Source organism: Sceloporus undulatus, chromosome 1 (assembly GCF_019175285.1).
Source record: "Sceloporus undulatus isolate JIND9_A2432 ecotype Alabama chromosome 1, SceUnd_v1.1, whole genome shotgun sequence".
In the NCBI taxonomy this organism is placed as follows: Eukaryota; Metazoa; Chordata; class Lepidosauria; order Squamata; family Phrynosomatidae; genus Sceloporus; species Sceloporus undulatus.
In genome coordinates, this window is record NC_056522.1 from 320458320 (window position 1) to 320477321 (window position 19002).

At 41.2% G+C, this 19002-nt stretch overlaps 2 protein-coding genes across 2 annotated transcripts in view; one reads left to right on the forward strand and one right to left on the reverse strand.

Moving 5' to 3' along the window:
* The window catches only part of CHP1 (calcineurin like EF-hand protein 1), a 28099-nt gene extending 23533 nt beyond the window's left edge, over nt 1-4566 (reverse strand). Inside the window, exon 1 of the mRNA XM_042468590.1 lies at nt 4370-4566. Within this exon, the coding sequence (XP_042324524.1) occupies nt 4370-4436 (67 nt within the window). The 5' untranslated portion in view covers nt 4437-4566. The remainder of the gene's footprint in view (nt 1-4369) is intronic.
* Nucleotides 4567-7428: 2862 nt separating this feature from the next.
* EXD1 (exonuclease 3'-5' domain containing 1) overlaps nt 7429-19002 on the forward strand; it is a 34297-nt gene continuing 22723 nt past the window's right edge. Inside the window, 3 exon segments of the mRNA XM_042448407.1 lie at nt 7429-7731; nt 10766-10940; nt 13869-13937. Of these exon segments, the coding sequence (XP_042304341.1) occupies nt 10808-10940; nt 13869-13937 (202 nt within the window). The 5' untranslated portion in view covers nt 7429-7731; nt 10766-10807.

Sequence of the window (19002 nt, forward strand, 5' to 3'; positions counted from 1 at the left end):
CTTAGGGAGTGCTTAAGTGCACCGATAGGCAGTATAGAAATGTACTTTCTATTGCTATTTGAAATGGAAAATTTAAAGACTTGATGAAAAGGTGGGGCTTGAGGAAACATGAAATCAACATGTTAAAAACAATTTCAGGATGTGACAAGCAATGCTTTTGATATGATTTGGAGAACTCAGAAGACAAAGCCTTCAACAGAGGCACTACTTGCTCTGAATGTGGAGGACAAGTGTAGTACTACCAAGGGAATAGAGATTGCAAGCTCTTTTCCCTTTTTATTTCATTGCCGCAAGCAGAGGACATAACATATGTAAGGATTTACTTACACTTGCAAGTAAATAATATAAAAATTACATCAGAATGATCACATTAAAATGGTTAATTCCTGCCAGATTCAGCATCTTCTTCCTCAAATGGCACATACTATTGGCTCTTAAAGTTATGATAACTTGCCATAAATTGTCCAAAAAAATCCCATTATCCATTAATATTATCATTTTTTCCTGTATGATTTTTAACGCTGTTGTTTGATGAAGAAGCCAGCATAACTTTGAAAGTTTGCAACATGTATATTATGCATTTTCATTGACCCCATAAAGGTATCACTATTTTGTGGATTAGTGGGTGAAGTGTTGGACTCTAACTCCTGGAGAACAGGGGTTGAATCCTGACTTGGTCATTAAATCCACAGAGTAACAGGAAGTCAAAATGGAGAGATTGGTAGGAATGAAGAGAGAGAGAGAGTTGTATGTGTGTAACTAACGAAGAGTAATAAGGTGATGATAAGGAAGAGATTAGAAGGTAACAGTAGGTGAGGAAGGTGTGTGCAGTAGATTAGAGTAGATAGATAGGATAGGATTGGAAGAGAGTATGAGAGAGAAGAGGTTAGAGGGACAAAGAGAGAGAAGAGTTAGAATACTCAGCAGAAAGAAGAGTGGGAGAACTGGGATTGAAGGTTACTCTTTATTTGGAATAATAGAACAAATATTATCATACTTCATAACTAGGAATATATGAAAGAGGTATGTTTGGTGTAAGTTTGTACGTGTTGACATGTATATATGTATTTGCTTATGTATTGTCTTTTTTCCTTTTTGGTTTTCTTTTTTGAATGTTGATGTAATTGTGTATATTTGTATACTTTTTAACAATAAAAATTTTTTATTATAAAAAAAATCCACAGAGTAACCTTGGGCAAGTCACACTCCCTCAGCCTCAAAGGACAGCAAGGGCAAGCCCCTTCTGATGATTTTGCCAAAAAAAAACCCCAAAAAACTGTGATAGGGACACCATAAGTTGGAAACAACTCCAAGGCATGCAGAAACAACAACATGCAGCCAATATGGCTAACCCTGGATATATTATCATATATCATTAAAATGTCTCTGTATGTTCTTCAGCAACAGCATTTTTTAAAAAGGGGGTGACAGAACCAAAAAGAGCATTTCCATCAATAGAAAGGGGAGGGGGGGAAATCTTCCTGAAATAAGTTAAAAAGATTATTCTACCTCTCTACCCCAAGAATTGTTCAGTCTAGTAACTGGGCTGATGACACTACAACAACACCATCCCAGCAGTATGAGAAAGCCAGGATGTCACTAGAGGGTAGGTGGCGGTGTGTGTGATGCAAGCCACAGGAGGGAACACCTTACCCTTGAGTCAGAAATGGGATGTGGCATTCACCTGTGTCCCTTCAAAACACTGAAGGGATGGTGTGCATGGGGCGAGGCTTAGTGGGAGGAGAAAAGACAGGCCCCAAGGTTTTTTTTACAATTTACATTTTAAAATTTAAATTTTAAAAAACTATTCTTTAAAAATTTAATTATTTTTAAAGTTTCTTTAAAAGATTACATCTTACCAACTTTTCACTTCAACCACATGAAACCATGTATGTGCAAATCCACTGGTGCCGTGCCTATGATACAGTAATTTAAAGGTGTCATTTCAATTTTGCTAGTTGTTTCTGTCGCAACTACTGTTCCTCCACATTCGTTGGGGTTGGGGTGAAGGGAAACCGCAGTAAATAAAAACAACTATTCTTTCTGCCTGAAGGAACATCTCTCCAGGTCCTCTGGGGCAATTCTATGGTCAACCTCTGCCAGAAGTTGGCCACAGCATCATGCTGGAAGAGCTACAAAGGACTAGACAAGGGTTTTCTTTAGAAACTCCTAGGGTCTCTGGAACAACTTTATGACAAACGTCTGGCAAAATTGCTTTGGAGGACCTAGAGATTCCCAAAGAGAACATATTAATCAAATCCGCAAGTAATCAAAGCAGCAAATGTGGATTGCCATTACTGTACATTCAGCGATATACAGTATGGGATTTACAAGTAACAGTAATACAAAAATATTATTAAGGATTCTGTATGGAGTGGGATGTGGAGAGGCAGCATGGCAAGTGGTTTGAGTGTTGGGCCACTAGTCCATCAGTTCAGCAAAGTTCCCAGTTTGGCCATGGAAACCCAGTGGGTGACCTCTCAGCCTCAGAGGGGAAGGCGAGGGCAATGCTCCTCTGAAGAGAGACCTTGCTAAGGCGAAAACGGCTTGAAGACACAGAACCACAACAAATGGAGTGGGTACATGAGGTCAATGAGGGGGGTGACACCTACCGCAGCAGTGGTCCCCAAACTATCAGACTGAGGATGGAGCAAACTTGCTTTTTGTTGTTTCAGAGACTAGGACCCGGAGCAATGGATGCAAGCTAAAGGAAAAGAGATTCCACCTCAGCATTAGGAGGAGCTTCCTGACAGTGAGGGCTGTTCGAGAGTGGAACACTCTCCTTCCTCGGAGTGTAATGGAGTCTCCTTCCTTGGAGGTCTTCAAGCAGAGGCTGGATGGCCATCTGTCAATGGGGATGCTTTGACTGAGAGTTCCTGCATGGCAGAATGGGGCTGGACTGTGTGGCCCCTGCGGTCTCTTCCAACTCTAGGATTCTATTCCCTTCAAGGGATTTGGGACTTCAGCTCCCAGAACCCCAGAGTATGGGCCAACATGGCCGAGGCGCCTGGGAAGTCCAAAAAAGTCTCTTAAAGGGGCAGTTTGAGGACCACTGAGTGAGCGCCCCGTGTGACGTCACTGCGAGGAAGGCGGTGGAAATAAGGCACCTGAAGGAGAAAAGGGTGCTTCAGGGTGACGCATGGCCTCCGGGTCACGTGGCCGTCGAGGGTGACCAGATGCAACAGGATACGCGGCTCCTCCTCCTTCGCCTCCGGCAGCTGGGCGGCAAAAGAAGGAGGAGGAGGGGGGGAGTTCGCCCTGTACCCAGGGCTCCCCAAACGGTGCCCTTTACGGGATTTTGGACTCCAGCTCCCAGAGTCCCAGGCTGTTGGCCAACGCGGCTGAGGCTTCTGGGAGATGAAGTCCAAACAAATCTCTTAAAGGGCACACAGTTTGGGGACCAGGGCAGGAGGAACCTGTACCTATACGAAGTTAGTAGAGTGGTTCCAGCGTTGGGCTACGATTCTGGAGACCAGGGTTTGAGTCCCAGCTCAGCCATGAAAGATGAAACCCACTGGGTGACCTTGGGCAAGAAGTCACACTCTCTCAGCCTCAGAGCATGGCAATGGCAAACCTCCTCAAGGAAATTTCCATAATAGGATTGCCTTATGGTCCCCGAAGTCAGAAATAACTTGAAGGCAGGCACACAACAACATCAACAACAACATCAACTAGGAGACAGACAAGAACTGCCCCCACAAGCGCTTTGGACTCAGGGCGACCAGACTTTTTTCTGGTCCTCCTTTTCCAGGACACGTCCTCCATTTCAGCCTTCCGTCCAGAAGGAATTCCAAAGCACCCTCCATTTTGGGCAGGATCAAGCAGCTCGAGTTTTCACTTCTAGGCTTCCTGCTCAGCATGACCAGACCTGGTCCTCCTTTTCCCCGGACACGTCCTCCATTCCAACCTGCTGCCCAAGTGCCATTCCAAAACATCCTCCGTTTTATAATAATAACAACAATAAAAATCTTTATTGATATTCCACTTCTCCAAACAATTGAAAAATATATCCATGAAATACAATAACAGCATGTTTCACTATATCCCCAAAACCCCCGCCTTAAGCCTCCCATCCACAACAAAATACAATTAAATTACTGGGGACAGAGGCAGTCAGGGCAAGTGTCAAAGTCAGCAAATGCAAGGATCTGGGAGTCTTGGCTGCCTTTTTAAAGCAGTCTAGCATTTTGACGCTGATGAAGAAGCATGGGTTTATGTCTCCTATACGTGTGTATATGTTTGAAGCTTTTATTCAATCACATCCACACTGGAGAAATAGCCCGGTTTGGCCCCACTTTAACTCTTTGTCTGGCTCAAGGCTATGGGACTCTGGGAGCTGGAGTTCATTTTGGGGCCAGAGCATACTCACAGCCTGTCTCCTTCTTGATCTCCTCGATCTCCTCGTCCCGCAACAAGGTGGACGCCCGGGAGCCCATCGCAGCAGCAACAACAGCCTCACAGCCAACGCAAAGCCCAGCGAGTCTTCCTCCCTAGGCCCAGCGCCGGGAGCGAGTGCGCAGCCGCAATCAACCACCTTCTCCCTTCGTTCTCCTTCGGCTGCAGAGGTTGAACTGACAGAGAGCTCGCGCACCGCCCCCTTTTATAGCCTCCGCCCCGCCCACTCCCTCCAGGCTCGCCCCGCCCACTGAATTTGCGCCTGCGCAGTGCGCCGCTCTGTCCCCTCAGGTTCAGTCTGGTTTTGGCGTCGCAGCCACGAGGAGGTTGTAAGCCGCTCCCTTGGAAGCCTCATACCCTCGCCGCCAGTTATATATTCGCCTTGAATGTGAGGAAGTAGGCCCCTTTGTTCAGGGCGACCAGAACAGTCTCCATTTCAGCCTTCTGCCCAGGAGGGAGTCCACAAGGCCCTCCATTTTGAGCAGGACTAAACAGCATGAATTTAGTATTTCTATGTGTGTGTTTTGCTTCTTTTTTGGTTAGGATCAAAAGTAGTGAAACTGCCTGCCCTTGTTTTTCTCATTATGACTCAGTGTATATGATGGTGGGGACCGTCCAGGTTTCTTGGGCTGCGATGCCAGATGCTGGAGGCGACATATGTATACCTATATATGTGTATATGTTATTCATCTCAATAATGTATATCCTGCCTTTCTCCCACAGTGGGATTCAAGGCAGGTTTCAATAATTAAAAAAGACAAAGAAGTAAAAACATTGATTACAAGAGTTTAAAAAATAATTAAATAATAGTAATATTAAAACATGTATTTATGTATTTTATATGACATAAATATGTGTGTGTGTATATATATATATATATTATACGGAGCCAATGTGGCGTAGTGGCTTGAATGTTGGACAGCAACTCTGGAGACAAGGGTTCGATTCCGGCCATGAAAATCACTGGGAGACCTGTGGGAAAGTCACACTCTCTCAGCCCCAGGAGAAGGTACAGTCAGCCCTTCTTATACACAGATTTCTTATACCCGGATTCAAGCATCCACGGTTTGAAAATGTTAAAAAAAGTATAAATTTCAAATATCAAACCTTGATTTCCATTTTTTATCAGGGACACCATTTAGCTGTGTCATTATATTTAATGGGACTTGAGCATCCACAGATTTTGTTATCCACAGGGGATCTTGGAACCAAACCCCAGCGTTTAACAAGGGTCCACTGTAATTGCAAACCACCTCTGAAGAAACTTGCCAAGAAACCCCATGATAGGTTTGCCTTTGGGTTGCCATAAATCAGAAATGACTTGAAGGCACGCACCCCCTCCCCACATGCACACACAGGTTTCAGAGTGGGTTTGCCATTGCCTTCGCCTGAGGCTGAGAGAGTGTGACTTGCCCAAGGTCACCCAGTGGGTTTCGTGGTTTAGCAAGGGTTTGAACCCTGCTCTCCACAGTCATAGTTCATCACTGAAACCACTTGGCTATGTTGGCTTTTGTATGTGTGTGTGTGTGTGTGTGTGTGTGTATAAAAATTTAAAAAGAATTATGTTGTGGCACCTATTTTTCAAGTAAAAGCAATCCGAATCTACCAAACTATCCTAAAGGTACCAGTCCTGTCTCATCTTGGAAGCTAAGCAAGAACAGCCCTGGTTAGAACTTTAATGGGAAGCGGCCAGGTGCTGCAGGTTATATTTCAGAGGAAGGAACCACCTCTGAGTATTCCTTGTCTAAGAAACCCTATGACATTCATAGGCTCACCATAAGTTGGTAGTTACGGGGACAGACACGCACAAGTTAATGGGAGAGTTGGACATAGGCTATAACAGGGGTAGGCAATCTTTTTGAGCCGGGGGCCGGGTTGCTGTCCCTCAGACAACTGGGGGGCCGAAGCCAAAAAATAACTAATTAAATAAATTTTTTTAAAAAATTAAATATATAAATAAACCAGGACAAACGTAGGACAAAATTTTCAAATGGAAGACACCTTTTTTTAAAAAATGGAGGACACGTGAAAAAATTTGCTGATTTTTTAAAAAATGTAAATATAAATGCATGTTTCTGAGGCTTCTATAGACAATTGCCCCCCAAAGGCCCCGGCGGCAATCGGCGGAAGGACCGGGCTGGGGCCGGTCCCAAGGCCTCGCCGGGCCACATCCAGCCCGCGGGCCGCAGGTTGCCTACCCCTGGGCTATAACAAGCATAAAAAAAACCCAAGAGGGTGTTGGACTGTGAGACTGTGGCGGGTTACAAACGGCCCTCAAGGGGCCGTTTTCCCGCCGCCGCCCTTCACTGCGTAGGGAAGCCCCAGCTGCCAGACCGCGAGGCTTCCCTGCGCAGCAAAAAAGGAGTGGCGAAACGCTGCTCCTTTTTGGAACGCGAAAGTGGCGCCGCGAGGGGTGGAGTGCGCCCTCGCGACGTCACTTCCGCCGCGACACGTCTGGACGCACAGCGTCCAATACGTAAAAATGGCGGCGCCCATGTGGATGGGCACTGCAAAAAAGTACGCGCTCCGCACGTACTGGGAGGAAGGGCCGTCAGGAAGGTAAGAACCTTCCTAACCCTAATATGGCCCTTCCTAACCCTAGTACGCACGGAGCGCGTACTTTATGGCGGTTTATAACCCGCCTGTACTTCAGTGGTGGCCAACCTGGCCTTAGAGCATGTTGGCTAGAAGGCGGTTGGCCTTTGCATAAGAAAAGTTCTCAGTTCTGGCTGTATAATTTAAGTCCTTTAATTCTTTCTGTTGGTGCACAGTGTACATACTTTTAGGGAAACAACGTTTTCAAAGAAAATTTTAACTTTTTAAAAAGTGAACTAAACACCAAGGTGTTTAACTTGTATTTTAAAGGCACTGATAATCAAATTTTGTTTTCCCCCTTCAAAGTTGTAGGCATCTGATCTAAGGGGTATGCTTTACAAACTCAAATTATTAGAATACAAGAATCACCTACCTTTACCATAGTTTTAGAAAGTATGCTTTTTTCCTTTCCTTACCTGTTGCACGAATGATTGACCAGTTAGGTAGATTGCTGTTCCAATGGTTTACACCTCTGGTGATCCTAAACGCACATGTCAGGGATTAATTTCAACATACTTAATAAGGTTGACTTGTGAATAAACATGCTTAGGATAATAACATAATTGTGTTGAGTATACCAAAGGGCAGTGCAGTTTCACATACTAATTATTCTTGCAGATCTGGATTCCTCTCAAAAGCTTAGGTTTTATGGCTCTGTTCCACCTTTATTTCAACCTAGTCTTGATTTTTGGGCAAGGATAAGGTAGATTTATCTCTTGAATCAGCTAGGACTATGATAATGTGAGTAAGGTTTCACCCACTCTCAACCTGAGTAATTGTGCTAAAGTTGAAAAATTCTTTCTCTTTTGGTAGTAGGGGAAGGAGGATTCCTGGGACTGAGAGTTGTTTGCAACAGTGGCACTAGTTTGCTGCTTCTGCTTATTGTTGTTATTATTATTATTATTATCATTAATTATATAGTGCCATTCATGTATCTTAGGTATATAAGAAATATAACTGATTTCAGTATGCATTTAAGAGGTTATAGCTTAATTAAACAACAGTTTAATTGGGTGAACCATCTGTAATTTTTCCAGTTTCCCTTGAGCTCTGCTACTTTTCTGCAGCTTTATAATGGACTGCATTTGCTGGCATTAGAATAACAATCTTGTCTGACTATTCCTCCATAGACATTGCCAAATCACAAAGGAAAACTTGGGGGGAAATGAGAGAAGATAGATTCTGCTCTGTAGCTCCTTATTCCGAAAGATTGTGTCTCAGTATGCATAATACTCTGGAATGGCAAACCTTTCAAATAAGGGGTGTTCCCAAAAGTCACTATCTTCTTGCATGCATGCCTGGAGGTTATGGTGACTGGTAACACTAGTCTGTTCGGGTTATTATGCAGTTATGTTGAAGATTTTACTAACTATACAAGGCCTTTAACTATGCACAAATATGCAGTGATAGTGGTGGTGATGGCTCTCATGAGAAGGGAATTGGATGTGTTTTGTCTAAACATTTTTAATGGGGAGACTTGCTAGTCTGACTTCCTACCTTACTTCCCACACTGCAGAGTAAGTGTGTAGAATCATAGTATCATAGAGTTGGAAGAGACCACTAGGGCCGTCCAGTCCAACCCCCTGCCATGCAGGAACTCTCAATCAAAGCATACCTGACAGATGGTCATCCAGCCTCTGTTTAAAGACCTCCAAAGAAAGAGACTCCACCACACCCCGAGGGAGTGTGTTCCATTGTCGAACAGCCCTTACTGTCAGGAGGTTCTTCCTAATGTTGAGGTGGAATCTCTTTTCTTGTAACTTGCATCCATTCTTCCATGTTCTAGTCTCTGGAGCAGCAGAAAACAAGGTTGCTCCCTGCTCAATATGACATCTCTTCAAACAGGTCTATCATATCACCTCTTAACCTTCTATTCTCCAGGCTAATTCCAGATTAACAACATACTTTCAGTTTAGTTTAGCAACATATTTTAAATATGTTTCCTTTAAAGGTTTTATTAGTGTCTCCAACTGGCAAACACTTTCATGTTTTACTGACTGACATCAAATTATAGCATTCAGGCTTAGTCAGGGAGTGGTACATTATACGTAACAGCTTTTGCACATTGTCAAATGCCTGGAGGCTTTAAAGTAGTCGTGGGAAAGCTTTTATTCCAAAGGGCCTTTTGATGTGCAGAGGAAAATTAATTTGGAGACCAAAGTTGCTGGTAGCCAGGGCCAGAACCATAAACAGGTGAGGTGAACCTGCTTGAAGTTTGTGAAGGAGGCTCAGTGCTCCTTGCAGAGGCTGAAAGTAGACAATTTTTTCACCAGTTTTTACATCCTGTATTCTATTGGCTTTAGTACTAAAAACATTTGGCAGGGCTGAGCCCTGGTATAAAATCTTGAGGATTTATCTTGTCATGCTGTATGGTATCAGTAGATGTTAAATTGAGGGACATTCCATTTTATAGATATCAGCAGGACTTCTTCAGCGTGAACATGCACAGTCTCATTACATAATATATTGTATTGATTAAGTCATTAATGTAAACACCAGACTGTCCTTTAATTAAATTTAATTAATTAAAGAGAGATCTTTAATTTTAGGGGGGAAGTCAGGCATCCCTCTTGCAATTTTAGTACCTTGTGGTGGGGACAGGTATAATTAATAGGGTTTATCCTGAACAGCACAGTCCCTGCCCACTCCCACCTAATGGCACAGTTGACAAAGGTGAAGAAAAAGGCGCAGAGGCACTAATGTGGATTTCCAGGAATGAATGCGGGCACCACTCCAGTTTGGCCCTCTTTTCAGCTGTAGGACAGTAAAATGTTAGAAGTCAGGGTCTGTTATCTTCATGCTGAACAATGAATGGCAGTGACAGCTTCAATAGATTCTGTGGCAGGTAGCTTTTCCCTGCTTTGTCCATCTCATCTCTGTTGCAGAGCTGCCTGCATTGTGTTGTTCTATCTGTATTGCATAGAAGAAAAGTGGAGGAAGGAAGTGCCAACTGGAGGATTCAACCACCATTTGTCTTTATGTAACTCAAGGCAATCTCAGCTGTCTGCCTTACTGCTGGGTTGCAGACAACACTACTTTGGGGGAAATTTCCCGGAGCTGTATCAGTCACTGTCAGGGCTTGCTTCCTCTGTGTACTATGGGGAAAAGGTATTTCTAGAAATCTGACCTTAAACTGGTTGAAATTTGTTCCACAATCTGAGGATTTACCATTCCATCTTTAGAGATGGATAAGAGGGTACAAATTAGTGTACTAATCATTCAAATTATTTGTTACTTCCATTGCTAACACATATAAAAATGGTGTCCCACTCCAATTTTTATTATGTAAAGACTGTTGAGCCTGCTGTTATTCTTAAATAGGTGGATTTTATAACTTGGGCAATTTCACCTTCACTGTATCAGTTTAATTACCTGAGATAGGGGAAAGTTTTTAGGCATAGTGTTCAATTCCTCCCTGAAGGCAAACCATTAACTTTGTTGTTGTTACACGCCTCTGAGTTGGCTCCAAAACGTATGATGACACTATCATAGGGTTTTCTTGTAAGATTTATTCAAAGAAGGTGTACCATTTTCTTCCTCTGTGGCTGAGATAGAGTGACTTGCCCAAGTCACCCAGTGGGTTTCCCTGGCTGAATAGATATTGGAATTCTGGTAGTCCAGAGTCTGAGTCCAACCAGAACACCACACTCCCTCCAAATTTTTGTAGTTTTTTAATTGTATCATTTTTCTAGGATGTTGTGTGTGCACGTGTGTATGTGCTCAGAGTTCTAGAAGTGATTTAACAGAAGGCATCTTGATTTTGTTTCTCTTTTAGGTTGAACACTAGATACAGTACCGTGAAAGATAAAACCCAGAAATGGATCGGAGCAGTGATTACTACTTTTTTCATGGCATTCTTGGGAGAACTGTGAAAATCACTCTGAAATGTGGCACATTCCAGGGCGTTTTGCAACATTTGGATTCCAGCCAAAGTATCTTTCTAAATAAAGGTTATGCTCTTTTTTTTTTTTTAATTAAATCAGTTTCTCTTGAAAGTTACTACTCAAATATTAATGGACATTCTTCATTCTTCTAGATAAGGAATGGCTAGCTTCTCAGTTTTTTAGACAGTGGTTTGTATTTGTATTTTAGTGGAGTTGTTGCAAAGTAGCCACATAATAAATTACTTTATATGAATAATTACACTCAAAATTAAAAAACACGTTTTGCTCTCAGAAGAGAACAAAATAACTTTCCAATAGATCAAGGTCTGGGCCCCAAGAATTTTCTACAGGTTACCACTTCGGCAGCCTTTTTCCGTTTTCAAGATAGCCCTGCAATACAATAGTGGAAAGTTGACTACCTGACCTTATGTAAGAAATACCCTCAGACTATTGTATAACTTTGCTGCATTGCCACTTGATGGAAAGTTAGTTTTTAAGATTAATAGCTATTAATTTTATTGATGTATTTTTATATGTACTTTAAGTATTGATGTAGGTATTTTAGCAGACTGTAATCCTGCCTCAATCTATCTGGGAGAGGTGAGAAAATATAGATAAACTATTATTATTATACCTGTAATAGTTATATTTACTATTTGAAAAGTCAAAGAGAAGAGTGGAATAAGGTAAATTATACAGATACACTGTTTTTGATGTTCCAGTATTGTATGAAGTACCAGTCTGCATGCTTCTAGTTTATTTTTAGGCAATGAAGGCTTTGGATGTACAAGTTATTATTTGGTCTCAAATACTGTATGCATAACAAAAGTTTGAAGAAAGGATCAAGAGTGCCCACAGTATTTCAATAGTGGGTAGTTCCTGTATAACTGCTTAAAATGCACCCTAATCATATGCAGTTGTATGCAATTGTACTTAGAAGTCCCAGTGGACTTGGATATATTGCCAAATACATATGCAGGGGATTGTAGGCTTAGATCATATACTTCTAAATTCCAGAGTGCTCTGGGATCGAAGGAAATACATTGCCTCGTGTTTCAGGTGTGTCTTCCTGGCAGATAGAGTAGCAGAGCTGCATTCCTTTCTTCAGCCTATAGCTGTGTATGCTATCATTTTCCATTTTTATCAGTGTATGATCCTGAATGAACAGGAGGGAATTTGGAAGAGGGGAAACCTAGCCTACCCTTTCGAAGTGCTGGAACTAAAACACCAGGGTTTGGGGGCTTGTATTCTGTGTAGCTTGTTTTGCTACATAGTCAGTCAAGGAGCTAGACTAGATGACCCATGGGATCCCTTACAGCAATAGTCTTTTAAAATTATAACTAACATAGGCCCCATACAGACAGGCCAAAATAAAGCTGCTTCGGGTCACTTTGGAGGTATGCTGTTTAAATGATGCATGCGTCCTAAGAGGCCAGAAGCTGCACCAAAGCTGCGCTCCAGTCTTTAGGACTGGAGCATGGCTTTAGCGTGGATTCCGGACTCTTAGGACGCATGTATCATTTAAACAACACACCTCCAAAGTGACCTGAAGCAGCTTTATTTTGGCCTGTCTGTTTGGGGCCATAGCTATCTTGCTTAGATTTCCAGTGCTTAGGACTGTCAGAGAAGTAGATAGTCCTAAGCGATGGAACTCCTAGCAAGATAACCATGTTAGTCATAATATTAAAGGTCTGTTGTTTTAAGGAATCCCATGAGTCATCTAGTCTAGCTCCTTGCCTGTCTGTGTAGCAAAACAAACACATAGACCTGTTGCAAGAGACTTTATTAGAAACTCATTGTTAAATTCTCGTGACCTGACAGACTGAATTTAGTTGTTATGTCTTTATAGTATTTTAGTTGTATGCATTCAGGAAAAATAGCTTATCTAAAATAATAATATTCCATCATTGTTATTAATTCCTTTTTTGTTATTTGTAATTACTGTCAGCAGAATGTTGTTAGACATAGCTACCCTTCTTGACCAAAAAGTGCAGAAATTCTAGTATTTGATCACACAAATGGGCCTATATTTTTATGAAATTTCAAAGCCTTGAGATTGATTAAGTACTGTATGTATTTTGAATAAATAGGATGTAGTTTAGTATTAAAAATTCTATAGCTGCACTCATGTTGTGAATTCTTCACTTGTCCTGTTGACCTTACAGAGTACACTGGAGTGCAGATTACTTGAGATTGTTCTGTTTAAATGAAATGTAGATCTGAGCCTTACTAAATGTGTGTGTTGAATGCATTTGAACAGCTTTGCCAAATAATTAATATACCCATATTTTATACAGCAGGAGATCATTTGTGTTGCCTAGGTTGCTCAATTGCTGGCATCTATTAATAAATTCCAAAGTAATAACATGAGACCTTGATCACCCAGTTATGTGTGCAAAAGGTTCCTCCTGTTGTACTTGGAGTACCAGTAACAGCTTTACACTCTGTTCCTTTTTTAAAAGCAGACTTAGTTTGTCTGAAAAAGAAAAGTGTTAAAGAAATTAATTCTTAAGAGAGCAAAGTCTTACTTGAAAAAGTAAATGTGGCAGGAGATTCAAAGTACTGTACTTAATTTCTAGATCTCTATCCTGCCTTATTGCTAAAGATTCAGGGCAGCTAATAGTAGTAATCCCCACCCTGAATATCAAACAAAACTATAGAATGGCCAAGACTGAATTTGGCAGAGGGAAAACAACAACATGGTTAGAATAGGTTGGGCCGTTCCATATATTTAGAAATTGTAATGACAATACTATGCAACTTGAGAAGAGAAGGAAATAAATAAACTTGGTGTTTATAATGAAACAGCAACGTGTGATACGTGTTGGTTATTCACTTTGTGCAAAGGAACAAATGGTTGCAGAAAAGCTCCACTATTTCAAAATCATTTCCACATTGCTCCACCCACATTGTGCTAGGTGGCAATAATATTTTTTTTATCTTAGATTTTAATTTTCAGAATCAAGTCCTAACATTTTTCTTACTGTATTTCAGTTAAGAACTTGGAAAGTGGCAGACTGATACCAGGAGTAAAGATGTTTTTTGGCCATGAAATTATTAATGGTGAGATGTTTTCCTTTTGCTTGGATATTGTTGGGTTTTATGCCATTAATTTTCCTTCCCTCTTACTAATGAGTTTTCTTACCCAGGAATATCTACTTCCAGTTTTTCTATTCCCAACTGCAACTTGCAGTGTTTACCATGTTAGCCTTGACATTGATTTTAAATTGTAGAAAAGCTATAGCTAACAAATCTGCTTCTGAAATACATTAAACATATCTGCAACGCAGCTTTGAAAAGGCTGAAACATCATAAATCTCTTCATTTTCAGGTAAACATAAATTGGGACTTTAAAATAAGATTGATTTCAGCAGAAGTAAAGCCATATATAATTATATTTCATTTCGGTAATGCGGTGGCTTAGTAGTTAAGATGCCAGTTCTGATGATCGGAAGATGAGAAGGTTGGCAGTTCAAGGCATGATGGGGTGAACTCCTTTCAGTAGTCCCAGCTTCTGTCAACCTAGCAGTTCGAAAGCATGCAAATGCAAGTAGATAGATAGGTGCCGATGGGAAGGTAACATGACCACCAGAGCAGTCCTCAGACAACGCTGGCTCTTCGTCTTAGAAACAGAGATGAGTACCACCCCCAACAGTCAGTTATGATTAGACATTTATGTCAAGGGACTACCTTTACCTTTAATGCCTAATATAATAAATTCTTCAGTGAATATGTACTGTGCCTTCTATCATCCCAAACAGAAGATTCTTATTACAATTAATTTGTATTAGTGTGAAAAACAAAAATAGAGTGGCTACTTGTGTTCTCTTCTAAAATTGCAACTTCCTCATTAAAATGAGCAAATTTGGGATTGTTCTCAATTTCTATTCAAACCTTGCTATAACATTTAAACAATTTCCCTTCAGTTAATTGCTCCATCCTATAATCATCATTCTATCTATACATTAAATACAAAATCTAGTGAACAGATTTAAAAGGGTATAATTCAAAATGTTGGGTGGGTGAGAGCTTGCGAGGAGAGCAAAGGAATTGGAAGGGAAAAAAACAAGGAAGATGAGTAGAGGGAAAGGAGGAGGTAGGAAAGAAGGTAGAGGAGAAGGTAGTAAAAGGCAGATTTGAGTTAGGACAGATGGAGCAAAGACAGGGTGGCATGGAGGAGATGAGAACCTGAAAAAAGAGAGAAAAAGGTGTCAGCTGTAGCAACGGTGGAAAGATGGGTATCTCTTTTCATGCTTCATTTTCTGAGGTTGTCTCCATGTGGGGGGAAGTATGACTTTCCCTAGAATCATAACACATAAATTGACACACAGAGGTAGGCATGAGAGCAGCCTAGGAAGCATCACACTAGTATCACATCACTATATTATATAGCATAGGACAAGGACTGCAAGTACCTCAAGCCATTAGGTAACTTACAATTTAGCAAGCATCCAGGGGTAGCCATGTTGGCCATTTAGCAAAGTCAATCAAAAATCCACCAAGCAGTGATATCTTTATTGGCCAACCAACCTCTCTGAGGTGTTGCAAGCTTTAGAAGCTTCACTGGCTTCTTCATCAGGCAAAGTGTTACAAACCAAACAGGAGAAAAAAAATTGAATACAGTCGGCCCTTCTTATACACAGATTTTTTATACACGGATTCAAGCATACACAGTTTGAAAATGTTCCAAAAAAGTATAAATTTACCTTGATTTTCCATTTTTTATAAGGGACACCATTGTGCTATGTCATTATATTTAATGGGACTTGAACATACACGGATTTTGTTATACACGGGGGATCTTGGAACCAAACCCCAGTGTATAACAAGGGTCCACTGTATGTTAGTTATAGGACTGCATTTTGCTGTTTCTGTTCTTAGTCAAGATGGTGCCCCTCCTCCTTCTGACTATGTGGCAATTGGGAGATTTTCAAAGTCCAGGAAGTTTAACATCCATTTCCATCTCAATAATAATAATTATAATTATTTATATACCACCTTTCCAAAAGATCAAGGCGGTTTACAAATTAGATAAACAAATACATAAAATAAACAATTTACATAAGCAAATACATAAAATACATACCTAACATGTACAAACTAGAATGCAATCCCTTATCCCAAAAAGGACACTTCCCTTGCAATCCAATATGTCTCCATCTTTTTTTTTCCCCAAGAGAAGTGTCTTTGTTGCGATGCAACTTACAATTTGGCTTTAACTGACTTTTGTTTTGCCTAGTATACCCCTAAATTTCCAGCTTTGTGGAGACTATCATGTTGCTGAATGAGCCTATGAACTTTCAGAAGGGCACTGAGCAATTTTTAGGGTATCAACCAACTTTAGATTATGGGATGAAGAAGAACCATGAACTCTATACCCCAGCAAGGTGACAGCTGATGTTTAACAATTTTTCTCTCTTAACTGAGCCTGAAATATTGATCTTGCAACTGCAGAGACACACAATGGTCATTCTGCCAAGCCAGATTTTTTTTACATTTTCTTTTACATTTTTTACATTTTCTTCTCCTAGTTCCTCATTTTTTGTACCAATCTCCTTGATGTAGAGTTCTCAAAAATGCAAAAGCTTGCATCACTTTTGCAACGCTTTAGTTATCTAATAAGAAGGTATTGCCCATTTATGTTTTTGGTTTTTGCAGAAGTTGAGAAGAGGCATATGCCTACTTCAGAGAAAGCCCCAGTTGAAAACACAATTTGTTTACCTGGAAATGGACCTCTTGCCCAGATTTTTTAATCCTTTAAGAAGAAAATAACACATTTTTCATTTTCTTCTTCATTCATTTCTGCTCCTTCAGTAGCGTGGCATATACTGTATATATGGTATTCTTCGAGAATGCCTTCTTTTTCCAGTAGTGTTCTGACTTGATCAGAATCTTTGTTTTCTCTGGAAAATGTCAAAAGAAATGTGTGTGCATTTTGCAGAAGTGTATTTTTCCTTTTCTAGCTTCTTTAGCAGCTGCATCTTCCTGTTGTCTTCTATAATTCCCAGTCAAGCACATGAGGTCAGATTTGGGTAGGTAAAGACATTTCTAGGAGCTAGTATTCTCATTTACTCAGAAAACATAGATGTACACCACACATAATACTGAACTCTCTGGGGGGTTGTCCACACGGGTCAAAAGTCCTAACTTCCCTCCAGCTTCATGTCATCTAGATTAGATGACGCAGGCCCAAAACCTAGGGCAGGATCGGGCCCAATCCTGCCTGTCCAGACACAGATCTGGAGGATGCTGTCTGACCTCAGGGTAAAGAGCCTTTACCTTGGGGTAATTAAACCTTGGTTTTGCATGGAGTTTTTAAGACACTCCGTGGCAAAACTGGGCTATTCTGATACCACCCTCCACCAGTTTTCCTTATCTTGCCAGCCATCGATCTGACTGAGAAGTTCTCCAGTCTCTGTGTCTGACACAAAACCAGGGAGCTTGGCCCTATGGGTACAGCCAAGCACCCTATTCCTATGTCAGACAGGATTGGAGGGCTTCTCAGTCAGATTGACAGCCGGCAAGGTAGGGAGTGGCATGCTGGTCCCGAGTCCAGGGTCAACATGGCTGGGTGAGCAATGGGATTAGAAAAACACAGGTTTAGCCCATACATGATAAGCGGTATTGCTACTGCTACTAATCTAATGATTTTATGCACATTTTGGCCCCCTCTTTAGTCACGCATTTGTGCCCACCCTACTCCTGACACTTCTCCCTCTTTCTTTCTCTTCTGAAGGAAAATTGCCCCTACTCCATGCAGTGGGTATAGGCAAGAAGATAAACATCATGCAACTGTTGCAGGTGGCTGCAGCAGCTTCCTCACTGTTCATATTGAGAAGTATAAAGTGGTCAGTGAACCAGGACTCTGGGCTTCCCCCTCCAAGCAAGTCTCTGAGGGGGAGCAAAAGCCCTCCACTTAGCCCCTTAAAAACAGTTGAAAAGTAACAGAGAACCCTCAAACACAGCTCCCAGGTCTCCTTCTGCTCTGTGCTCTGAGTCTTCCTGACTGAAAATTTGTGTGCCTCTGAATCAGTTCTAGACAGCTAGGCTGTTAGCTCCACTCCTATGACTCACCAAAGCCTCACCAGTCAGGAATAAAAACACTCCAGGTTTGAAAAAAACTCACCCAATGAAAATGGCTTCTCAGCCAGATGCTTATTTCTGATCCTGTGTAGGAAAATCAATCACTGATATCACTGGAACTTTTTTCCTAACCTGAGTTTGCCCTGGAGGTTGGGGTGGGGCAGAGTACATAAAAAGAAGAAAGTTAATCCTTCCCTCCATGTTGTAGCCCCAAGCACATAGGTTAACCTTCCTGTCTTTAGCTGTAATCCTGTTGAAAATTGCATAGAGCTATGCTAACAGAGGAAAAAAGTTCCAGTTCCACAGATAGACACTCAGTGCTTTGTGGGCCTAGACCTAATGGCAGCATCCCTCCATGTGCATCACCGTATCCTTGTGAAGAAGGTAATTAAATCGTTGTTGCATGTGGGTAACTGAGTTTAAGAAATACTGATGGACCCAAATTGATTTCCTGAAAACTACCCAAAATGTTCACAGCTAAACAAGATGGAAAAGCCAGTCTCCTAGAGCTGAGCAGTTTGAAGCATGATGATTTATCCATAAATAGTACAGAATTCAATGAAAGTTGTTGTGAGTTGTTGTTGTGGGGTATAATGGATATGGACGTCATGATATTTTCTACCTTTCATTTGTACCAATAAGATTAGAGCTAGTTTGAGGATTGGAGGGGGAAATTATAACTTAGATTTGCTTTGAATACAAAATTATATTGGGGACTGCATATTATCCACCCCTCCTCAATTCTCTGAACCTGTTTGTTTTACTCCTGTTATCTCCAAACCTTGTATCTTTTAAATTTTGCCTTTCCCAGCTTGTTCTCATTCTTAGATTCTAGATGCTCATTCTTAGATTCTAGAAAGGCAGCTTGTTATTGAGAATGTACTAGTGAAATAATCTTAACTTCCGTTGTCAATAGCATGAAAGGGACAATCAGGAAAGAGCAGGTCCATGCAACTTCTGTTCTACTTCTGTAATGTGTGTGTATTTAATGTAAAATTGCAACATTACTGTACTCAACATAAGTGGTTATCCTGTAGAATCAATG